The sequence below is a fragment of the Ahaetulla prasina genome, chromosome 1 (genome assembly GCF_028640845.1).
Source record: "Ahaetulla prasina isolate Xishuangbanna chromosome 1, ASM2864084v1, whole genome shotgun sequence".
Lineage (NCBI taxonomy): Eukaryota > Metazoa > Chordata > Lepidosauria > Squamata > Colubridae > Ahaetulla > Ahaetulla prasina.
This window is the reverse complement of record NC_080539.1, coordinates 112,899,736-112,911,803: the sequence shown is the minus strand read 5'-3', so window position 1 is coordinate 112,911,803 and position 12,068 is coordinate 112,899,736. Positions and strand designations below refer to the sequence as shown.

The 12,068-nt window shown below is 39.3% G+C and overlaps 1 protein-coding gene across 5 annotated transcripts in view; it reads right to left on the bottom strand.

The window, feature by feature from the left end:
- Nucleotides 1–12,068, bottom strand: part of FAM184A (family with sequence similarity 184 member A) — a 66,129-nt gene that overhangs the window by 4,285 nt on the left and 49,776 nt on the right. For 2 of the 5 annotated variants that reach the window (XM_058172954.1, XM_058172964.1), the window contains 4 exons: nucleotides 11,198–11,382; nucleotides 10,624–10,770; nucleotides 7,388–7,505; nucleotides 6,586–6,690 (listed from right to left, as the gene is read on the bottom strand). In XM_058172954.1, the coding sequence (XP_058028937.1) occupies nucleotides 6,586–6,690; nucleotides 7,388–7,505; nucleotides 10,624–10,770; nucleotides 11,198–11,382 (555 nt within the window). Of the gene's footprint in view, nucleotides 1–6,585; nucleotides 6,691–7,387; nucleotides 7,506–10,623; nucleotides 10,771–11,197; nucleotides 11,383–12,068 lie in introns of those variants that run through there. The other 3 variants (XM_058172973.1, XM_058172981.1, XM_058172988.1) reach the window with 2 other exon arrangements.

Sequence of the window (12,068 nt, the reverse complement as noted above, 5' to 3'; positions counted from 1 at the left end):
AATTTATCAATTGACAGTAAGTCATGATAAACAGTTAATATGTTGTAAGCGGCCCAGGAAGCACTAAAGATTTTTTCATCACTCAGCTAGGGTACTACCACTTTTAATTAATTAAAAAAAATTAAACTACACAATAGCCAAAGTTCTCATGATGGCATTTAAGACTTTTTAAGTACTAAAATTACAATTTGAATATATAGTAAATTGTAAAATAAAAGCACTATATAAACTTGAGTTGACAGAAACATATTCCAGCAAACAATCTATTGAGTCTATTGACAATTCCTATTTTATTATAGTAACCTGGCTTTTAAATAAAGGTAAAAGGTAAAGGTTCCCTCACACACATTGCTAGTCGATCCCGACTCTAGGGAGCGGTGCTCATCTCCATTTCAAAACCAAAGAGCCAGCGCTGTCCAAAGATGTCTCTGTGGTCATGTGGCCGGCATGACTAAACGCCAAAGGTGCACGGAACGCTTTTACCTTCCCACCAAAGGTGGTCCCTTTTTTTTCTACTTGCATTTTTTACGTGCTTTCGAACTGCTAGGTTGGCAGAAGCTGGGACAAGTAACGGGAGCTCACCCCGTTACACGGCATTAGGGATTCAAACCGCTGAACTGCCGACCTTTCGATCTTTGAGTGGCCACTGATGAGTGGCTTGTAAGTAGGACTCCCCTTAATTACTGTGGGCCAAGTTAAGGATTGGCCCAAGGGATTACTGAATTTCTTTATTTTTGTTTCCTCTCCTATCAAACATCACCTGTTAATTGGGAAATAAAAACCAATCACCATCCCTAACATGGGTGTGATGAGTTTGGACAGATGTTTATAATAGCTGATTTAGCCAATTGTCAAGTTGCCAGGGCATGTTTATATCAAGGTTAAGGTCAAGCGAAGAAGAGGCCAAACCTCAATTACTCTGCCCAAAAACTATTTAATTCTATTAAAAGAAATAGGGTTATTTATATACATAATAGATTTTAACTATATTTTGTTAGTTAAACAAAAAATGTTTAACAAAACAACTTCATACATACTAGCCGATATATTATCAACAGTAAAGTATAACACAAACACAGGATGGATTGTAAGGTTTATATTAAAAAATACTGTACCTCGGTTGCTGCACCAAGGGGGGAGTCAGAAATTAAATACTTATCTATACTATTTAAAAGGGTTTTTTCTTTTTTAGTGTTTATAATATAGTGGAGATTTTGGCATTAAGCTCAGTCTCAAGGCTTTTCCATATCAGAAAACAATTCACTTATCTTTTATTAACATGATTTATTTATTTGATTTCTATAGCCATGTACTAAGAATTTTATATAACAAGTACTTTTTTGGCACTAATTGATATTACCTCTTTTTAAACACTCTGTCATAAAAATGTTGTAAGAATTCTTATTTTGGGTAGATAACTAATGCAGTACAATTTCCTTCATTTTATTTTAGTTTAACTGGAAGAATTTCCCCCCAATTAAATAGTTTTCCCTGTTTACAATCAAAACGATCCTGCACTGGAGATAGCCTTTTAATTTTAGTTTGAAGATCCTGGTAATTGTTTACTGTTGATTCAAGTTGACACAAGTATTTTTAAATTGTTTAAAGCCATTCTTAATTTCACCATATATATTGCTTTTCTTTCATGGTTTTATAAAAAAAATAATATGCTGCTATATATATAAAAAAACCAATCATGTCAATGAAAGGAGTTTGATAATTATATTTTCCCTCAGAATTGCAGTGACAATCGAAGGAGTTAACCATCTTCCTGTTAGAAGCAGAGTGAGAAAAACCTACTAAAAGCAAATTACTAATGAAGAAATGAAATCTGAAACACTGCAACAGTGCTTTGTTATCTTCTCTAGTTTCACAATATTATATTGTTGGGGGGAGGGAGGTTAATTAACAAAACATAGAAGTATAATGCAGAAAACATGCTATTGAGTAAGGGATAATGTAGAGAGGATATTTTTCCTATACTCTGCCATGCATTTCTGATTTCAAACACATTTTGTATCAGTCTTCCTTTCTGATTAGATTTTACTTATAAAACCCAAGGCAAATCTTATTAAACCTAGCAGAGATTATATTTGAATAATAAACACACAGGATCCAGTTTTAATGCTTACAATATTCCTCAGCTTACTTACTTTCCCTTTTTTGTTACATTTTGAAATGTAAATTAGAATAGACTCATTCTACAATAATTCAAGAGCTGACCCATTTAATTATTTTTAATTGGGTACACACCCATTTCAACTGCTTGCTTTCCTTCTCTTTTTGAATAAAAAGAACTGTTCAAATATTTAGAAAAATGGTTTGAAAAATATAATTAAAATACAGAGGATGTAAAGGTATTTCCAGTGCCAAAACTGACAAAAAAATTAAAAAGTCAAGAAGTAAGTTGAGTATAGAAAAAGATAAACAGGTTTCAAATCAAAACTGTGGTGTTCATATCTCACACAATAAAAATTAAACACATGTATGTAACAGTGTTAAAGGGTTCCATTACAGGAAGACAGAACACATTTAAATCAAGTATGAGATTCTAAAAAGATGTTCACTTTCTGCATTATAGCCAGTGTTATGAGAACATCAACTGGATCATTACAATCCTCCATAAAATGTAAATGAAAAATAGATGACAACTGTAGAAATGGGAAGCAATGTGGTCTATTATTAACTCAGCATCATACTAGGAAGTATAAAAAGATAATTATTTCACTTGATGGCACAAATCTTTTTTTTAGAAAATGTACTATATAGCAAAATCTTGAATTATTTTAGCAGTGCCTCCCACTCCCAAACTCTCCAACCGGTGCAGCAGGATACCATGGTCGATGGTATCAAAAGCCGCTGAGAGATCTAACAGGACCAGGGCAGAGGAACAACCCCTATCCCTGGCGTTGATGGATGAGGATGGCCAGAGGTCATCCACCAACGCGACCAAAGCTGTCTCCGTACTATATCCGGACCGGAAGCCGGACTGGAACGGGTCTAGATAGACAGCTTCATCCAGGTACTGGGGAAGCTGCCATTCCACCACACTCTCTACAACCTTCGCCAAAAAGCGAAGGTTGGAGACTGGACGATAATTTCCCAAAATAGCTGGGTCCAGGGAAGGCTTCTTGAGGAGGGGTCTCAACACCGCCTCTTTCAAGGCGGCGGGGAAAACCCCCTCCAACAATGAAGCATTTATAATTCCCTGGAGCCAGCCTCGTGTCACCTCCTGAGTGGCCAGCACCAGCCAGGAGGGACACGGGTCCAGTAAACATGTGGTGGCATGTAACCTCCCCAGTAGCCTGTCCACGTCCTCGAGAGCCACAGAATCAAATTCATCCCAAACAACTTCGACAAGACGCGTCTCCGTCATCTCACCTGGATCATCACAATTTTGGTCCAAACTATCCCGGAGCTGAAACAGGGCGGCCGGGCGGTTATCTGCCGACGCAATGAGGGTGGAAATGTAGGAACGTTTCGCCTCCCTCAGTGCCACTAGGTAGGTCTTCGAGAAAGACCTAATTAGTGTCCGATCAGCCTCGGAATGGCTGAACCTCCAGCTACTCTCTAGGCGTCTTCTCCGGCGTTTCATCTCTCTCAGCTCCTCAGAAAACCAAGGAGCCAATTGAGATCTGCGCCGGGTCAGAGGCCGCAAAGGCACGACAGGGTCCAAAGCCCCAGCCGCGGCCTGTTCCCAGGCCGCAACTAGTTCTTCAGTCGTGCCATGGGCAAGATCCTCAGGGAACGGCCCAAGCTCCGTCAGGAACCTCTCGGGGTCCATCAGGCGCCTGGGACGGAACCAACGCATTGGTTCCGTCTCCCTGCGGTGGTGAGCGGCGGTCTGAAAGTCTAGGCAGAGGAGAAAATGATTTGACCATGACACAGGTTCCGTCACTAAATCTCCTAATACCAGATCATTAAACCACTGTCCAGAGATATAAATCATGTCCAGTGTGGACCTCCCCAGTGTGTGTAGGGCCATCAGTTACTTGAATCAGGTCCAAGGCCGTCATGGAAGCCTGGAACTCCTGGACCACCGTTGATGACAAGCCGGCCGATGGCAAGTTGAAATCCCCCATGACCAAAAGTCTGGGAATCTCAACCGCCACTGCGGCAAGCACCTCCAGTAGCTCAGGCAGGGCTGTAGTCACGCAGCAAGGAGCCAGGTACGCGATCAACAGACCCATCTGATTCCTATAGCCCCACTTCACAAGGAGGGATTCACAACCGGCTATCTGAGGCACAGTGGACTCTCTCGGCTCCAGACCTTCCCTCATCACAACCGCCACCCCTCCACCCCTACCCTGGGCCCTCGGTTGATAGAATGCTCGGAATCCCGGAGGGCACAGTTCAACCAGGGGTACACCACCTTCTGTGCCCAGCCAGGTCTCCGTAATGCCCATAAAGTCCGCAGACTCCCCCTGAATAAGATCGCAGATCAGGGGGGCCTTATTGACCACGGACCAGGCATTGCACAACATCAACCGGAGGCCCAAGCTCTGAGGATCTTGACCTTCCAGGGAACGGGTAAGGACTAAGGGGCCGGAGCACGTGATCGCTTTTAGACAGCAAGCACGTGCTCCCAAAAAATGATACGGCCCCTTGCTTCCGCCATATCTGCCCCTCCCACTTACCGTACAGATGGAACAGCCCTCAACACCTGGAACACACCCCTCCCCCCGCCCTCAGACCAGATGAAGAACAAACCCCGGGACTGGACATTCCCTCCCCAATGGGTTTTTCCCCCCACCCGTCTCTTCCCTCCCCCCCATCCCTTAAAATCCCCATTAAAACTCCCCTTAAAAAATCTGTTAAAACAACTAATTAAAAAACCCCTAAGCCTCCTATTTTTGGCATGCCACCTCTCGGGGCTCCAAAGCCCGTCCTCAAGGTAGGCCCTCGATAATATGGAGGGCCAAACCCGCGAGAGAGGGGAAACTCGCAGGGCAAGAAGGTCAGCCGCAGTAAACGTCCGCATAGCAGAGAAAGTCCGGCAAGAAGGCTCATCCTGGGCTGGTCAAGATGATAAAAGATGATAAAATGACCACGACCAGTCTGTTCTGATGGGAACTATTGATGGTAATCCTTATGCGGTAGATGACCAAACCGCTATCTCAGTCAATTCACCACCCCATATATACAATCCAGGGGTGGACTATGGAAGAGGGAGGGGGAGGAACGATGGTAAAGATGGTAAAAATGTTAGATGGTAAAAGGGGTGTCTGCTGGGCCCGTGGGCATTCCTCAAGATGACCAAAGGTGTCCACCGGGCCAGTTGGCGACCGCTAGGCCCAGTCGCCAGGCCACCAAGCTACCCGGCCACTAGGCCGCGCGTTCGCCCACCAAACCAGGCTGCTCACCCGCTGAGCCAAGGCTACTCCCATGTCGGGCCTACCAGGCCATCCGCAGCCTCGGAGCACCGAGGCAGGCCGCCACCGCCAGGCCCAAACCGCCAGCCACCTCCGCCAGGCCGTCGCCGCCGAAAAAGCCCCATCGCTGCCGCTGGGAGGCCGCTGAAATCCCCACCATCCAGGAAGGGACGCCAGCCGCCAAATCCCGTCGGCAGCCCCGAAGCCCCACTGATGCCGCCCATGAGGAGAACCAGGCCGCCGCCGAAAAAGCCCCATCGCTGCCGCTGGGAGGCCGCTGAAATCCCCACCATCCAGGAAGGGACGCCAGCCGCCAAATCCCGTCGGCAGCCCCGAAGCCCCACTGATGCCGCCGATGAGGAGAACCAGGCCGCCGCCGCCGGAAAGCCGCCGGAAGCCCGGAAGGCCGCCAAGATCACCGCTGGGGAGCAACAGCTCCGGGGCTCCTCCCATCGCCCCACGAAGGGGGCAATGAGCAATGTAGTTTGAGAAAATTGTCAGGATAGAACCACCTCAAATGCTAAACAAGTTCAAAATAGATTAGTGATTGGATGGCTTATCAACAGCCTATCAGGAAGTAAAAAAAATAGCAGCATGAAATAATCTCTATGAGATTATATGAAAGATAGCCTGTTATTAAAACACAGCTGCCTGCAATTACTGCAGGCTCGAGTCCCACCAGGCCCAAGGTTGACTCAGCCTTCCATCCTTTATAAGGCAGGTAAAATGAGGACCCAGATTGTTGGTGGGGGGCAATAAGTTGACTTTGTAAATATACAAATAGAATGAGACTATTGCCTTACACACTGTAAGCCGCCCTGAGTCTCTGGAGAAGGGCGGGATATAAATATAAACAAAAAAAAAAATTGCTGCTAAGAGAATTAAAGGATGGAAGGAAGTCACCAGGGATTGAGTTGACTCAATGTTGCTTAAAAAAAAAAGATATGTTAAACAAATATACTATACAAGCAAACATATATCCTGTTTAAAACCTATTACCTAAACACATCCGAAAAATCCCCTAACAGCTACAGTTTTACTATATAACTACTATATACATAGGAACTTACATTTTTCACTAAGAAAAATTGACCATATTGTGAAAACCTTGCCTATTCCCAACCTGTTGCCTGATGTTTGTTAATGAACTTCTGTTATTTGTAATATTAGCAACCCACATTTCTACTTTTAAGGTAATAATTATGTTCCATACCTTTACTAGAGGATTAATAACGCCAACATTAGGACTTGCATTAAACACTTTGTTGAAGTTAGTCTCCCTATTGACTAGTTCCAGTTGATAGAATTTTTTGTCATCCTAATAAAGAAAAGAATATGTTCATGTTGTTTTCAATATATTCCATTGTGATTATTTAACTATTATGACCAAACTTTATTCACAGAAAAAAATCTTCACTTCAAATATGAAACTGTTGAAGGTGGACTACGATTGGCAACATTTGTTCCATTAATGTAATAATTTGTGGCATTCCTATAATCCTTCTCTATACCAGCATTAGCATTCTCACTTTGCATTGAATTCAAAGACCATAAGACAAATTTTTGCTCTTCCTATTGTGATGCAGGAAGCTGCAAATAGTTCATATTAGCAAATTTCTTATCAGCTAAATTCAGAAGATGCTTATTAGAAAACATATTAAAATAGATATTGTTTTATAGATGCCAACCAGAAAGGAAAAGGTACCCCCCCATGTTTTAAAATTTTTCTAGCACTGTGATTTATCTATAGTACAAAAGATACAATTTTATAAGTAACATTTCCAGTACATATTTGTTCTAAACAGAACAGAGAGTTTAAAAAGAATTAAATTATTTTAAAAGCTAAATTATGAGCAACTGTTTAAGAGTACAAAAAGAGATATGGAATTGTGTGTGTAATCTCAGTCACTTTCATTTAGATTGTCGTCTTTCACATGTAATAGATGTTTGGAATATTTGACAAAAAAATACTAGCATCTCACATGCTCAAAACAAAGGCCACCAAATTATCTTACAATCAGCTTCTTTATCAGCTGATCCCTCTCAGCAATCAGGTCTTTCAGCTCTGCAATAAGCTGCAGGTCTTCTGGCCTTGGTTCCCTGTTTTGATATTTGTCTTCCATTTCTTCTAAACTTTATAGAAGACAAAAGTATCACCAACGCATTAATAATGAGTCAAAGTTAAAAGATAATACTGTAAATCCATATTATCAGATTGGTTCATTAAATAAATCTATTATATATAAAAAGAGGTACAGATTTATATATATAAACATCTTTTTGTTGGCTATGCTAAAGAAAATGCTGTCCTAATTTACAGTTAAAACAACATAACCTTAATAATAAAATTATAATAAATCAACATGAGTGAGAAAACAACTGAAAAACAACAAGTTAGTATAAGCAGTCAAAACACCACAGAATAAAAGCAGAAATTAAGACAATTGCAGAAAAGTTCTAAAAAGACAGTGAAGAAGCATTAAAGGAGTGAGTGGAAATAAATTAATTTACAGAAAAATACCAAAAGGCCAAAAAAACAGAGCCTTGAATTTGTAGAAAGGTTAATACCTTTTGAATTAACCTTTCAGATTGCTATCTGGTTTTGGACTTTTATATGGATTCTAACAGACAAGGGTAAACATTGAACAAACTGAAGCTATATGCTGATATGATGGATTCATATGAATTATTAGGTGCGTTGATCTGGATGCAGTTGAAGAACCAGTTTTCTGACGGGCTTTCATATATATATATATATATATATATAAAGATCTGGTTTTCCCCCAAGTGCTGGGACACACATTAGAACTGATTGGCTGGCGTCAAGTTTTTGTTGCTTTTCATGTTTTAATCAGCTGAATTTTATGGTTTTAAAATGATTTTATATGTCTTAATTTTTAATTGGTAGCTGCCCAGAGTTGGTTGAAAGATGGGCAGCCATATATATTCTACAAGCTGGATTTTATCCTCTCAAATGACTTTAATAGATGCAGAAGACCTTTGCCAACTTGTTCTGTGGCCCAATGGAAAGATAGTTTAGAATACAGAATTTGGCTCGATTAGTGTCAATTTATGACTCCCAGTTGATGCAGAGTATGCAAGAGATGTTCAGATTTTATGCTAAATATATATTACATATACCAATTGCCTTTATCTTACTATACATAATTTGAAATTCTGCTTTGGTTTTAAAAAATCTTCATAACTTTAATCAGGTTTTCTGACGATTACCAGCATTCATAAAAGTTGTTGACACTATCCCCTCAAGCTTAATCCTAGAACATCTTGGGTTTATTACTACCTAGCATATTTTCTATCAGCCAGGCTTATACAGTAACAGAACTCTTTTATTCCCCAATTACAGACAGACTATATTTGGAAAGTTCAAAAACTTTTATGAAATACTTTTATACTTCATTAAAATCTGCAGCTTTTATTTGCGGTCATGCCTCCAAAGTTACTGCTTTAAGTTCCTCTCTTGAGCAGTTTAGACCAGATTCCCCAACCCTTGGGATGTGTAAGAGGCAAGCAAGTGTGCAAGTACACGATTTGCGCAAGCGACAGTCACAAGCAGAAAACCATCCCCCCTCCCCTCCCCTCTGCTGCTGTGAGTCTGCAGAACTAGAAAGGTTGGGAACCGCTGTTTAGACTATTCTTCTGATTTAGAGAAAGCTCTATGCTTCTTTATTACAAGAAACAAAATTTAAATAGAAAAAAGTATTATTTCTGGCAGTTTGTCAGTTCAAATTTCATTATAAATGGAATCTTACCATTTTAAAAGAAGCATACCTATACAAACAGCTATTTAACTTTGCTTGTACATTATTTTTTAAGCTTCAGACTCAGATGAATAAGAGCTGGGCAAGAGTTTACAATCTATTATGTCCTTGCACTGTAAAGATATCCAATAATTATTAGTCAGTAACCATAACACTTGAGAATTTTAAAAGGCCCTTAGTTGGCATTTTTTCCCAAAGACATTATATTTTTCTCCAATAATAAAAATATCAAAAAAGATACATGAATGTAGACTATTTTAAGATAAGATAGTGCTTAATAATTGGAAAAATAAACTGGAAACTTAATTAGAAGACATAGCTTCAGTGTAATGAAATTAACGTTACAAAGAGAAACATGAAACACAAAAATATAAGGATCATATGGTGGGATAGATGTTTGTGTGAAGACACAGTTGATTAAAACCATTAATATAAACAACATTATGTAATATGGAAGTTATTAGTTTTAAAAATATTGCATCAATTTAACCAGAGGCACAAAAATAAAATAAGAGGCTTACCAAGCATCTTTAGTGTGATGTTCAGTCCTAATGAAAGGATGTATTAAATGGTGGTATTTATTTATTTATTTAAAAAAAATAGCTGCCCAACTCATTCTGTGATTCTGGGCAGTTTACAAGGATAAAATCTTAATACCAAAACAATACTGCTCCCCCCTTCCCCGCGACAACAATCAGACAAGCCACTTAATTGGCTCCTTATCACTCTGGGGTCCCCAGGCCTGTTGGCAGAACCATATCTTCAGGGCCTTGTGAAAGACTTTAAAAGTGTGGGTCAATCTTATCTCTGCAGGGATAAGGGAGGGAGCCACCATGGAGAAGGCCCTTCTTGATCCTGCTAGATGGATCTCCTTAGGAGAAGGAATCCATAACATTTCCTGCTTCCCCATTCTAGTGGATCGAATAGATTTGATTGGGAAAAAATGTTGTCCCAAGCCATATAGGATTTTGAAGGTGACAACCAACTCCTTGAATTGGACCCAGAAGCAAATCACCAGCCAATGCTGCTTCTGCAGGAGAGGTGACACATGTGCAAATCTAGGTTTGCAAAAAACCATGCTGGCTGATGCATTTTGGAAACTAATTTAAGTTTCCAAATACTTTTTAAGAGTGTGCAGAACTGTTTGAACTGCATCATCTAGCTGACCTAACAACAGATTGATTTTATGAGAATGCCCATTGTCTTTATTTTGTATTAGCTTTCAATACTTAATATATTACAAGGGTTAAGTGGAAGTATAAATTGGATGTCTTCTTACTTTTTCCCATGGGTTCAATTCTGCATGTTTGTTGATAAGGTTGTCAAAGGTAGAGAATACACTAAGCTTCTCAGTTATATGTACTTTTACAAGCCTATGCCTCTCCAGTATCAATTGGAAACAGATAATGGTTATCTATTATTCCACTCAAACTCAGCCCGTATATGAAATTGTTCAAGGTAATAAAACTTACGAAACTTGTAAAGCTGAATTAATTTCCTTGAGCAGCTCTTGGGTCTTATTAAAATCTGCCAGCATACTTTGTTTCTCTCTGATGTGGTCAGCTGTCATGACATCCAGCTCTTTCTCATGTTTCTTGCTTAAATCTTGTTCATGTAGCCTGTTTCATTTTATGTTAAAAACAGTTATTCTTATGTCAGTTGGGTTCATTAATGTTGATATTTGAAAAGGCTTTGTGCACAATGATACTGATAATTGAAAAATTATTACTATTTCTCCAACCTTTAGCTTATTTTTATAATTTTTTTCATCTCCTTTAATGCTTTAATAATGAAAAGCAAACAAAATCTGTTTAATTAAATGGTCAAAATAACTTTTTCCACTTGCTAATGTTTAGACTAATGTGCAATGCCATGATAGGCAATCCCAGCATAAATGCATTATTACATTAATCCATATTAGACTTCGATGAGTACAGCAGTTTGAATTTGAGTACCTAAAACATTCCATGTAAAGTTAAAAAACGTTATTAGCTTTAGAAACTGCATTAATTAGAATTTATTACCTGACATCAGAAATACTCATACCTAATTTGCTGATTAGATTCGCTACGTATTCGTAGAATTTCCTTCCCTTTGAACTCCAGTTCCTTAGTTAATGCACTTATGTTCTCATGCAAAGCAAGTATTTCCTTATCCAATTCTGATATATGGTGATCTCGATGCCTCAGTTCATCCTGTACATCTGATATTCGGCACATAAATTCTTTCTCCTAATAAGCAAGTATTAATAATCAAAGAACACTTTGCAATAGTTCTGCATAGTATATTCATTTCTGCAGAAAAAAACATAATCAGTTTTTTCACTAAAATATTTCTATTTCCTTATTAGTAGTTTAGATTGTATTTAAAAACAGAATATTTAAATCATTGGTGTTCAACCTTTTGGCTTGCCTGGGTTGCATTGAGTGGAAAGAAATTGTCTTGGACCACATATAACATATATAATATAGTTAATATATATGCATCACATAATGCTGTTAAAAGTTTACAATCTTGTGGGGCTACTTTACTAACTCTCCAGAACCATATGCAGCCTGTGGGCCATGGGTTGTACACTCTTGATTTAAATGACAATGTATCTTCCTTAAATTAGGGGGTTCTTGTCTTCTCTTTATTCCTCTTCAACTGTGAAAAATCAAATATAAAGTTAAATGGAATACTGAATAAGAATTATGAGATTGCAATTGAGTTTTAAGACTCAGTTGTGCTTGCTTCTTTTCAGCCAACACAATCTCTCCCCCCTCCCCACCCCCACCCCCACCCCGACTTAGAGAGACTACTAAAACTGATCTCCAGTTCAGGTTTTCTGTTATTTGTCCAGTGTTTGGTAATGTTTACAATTACTATATTATCTTTGTTATTCTGCCTTCACCTTTATTTAGCACCAAAACATATT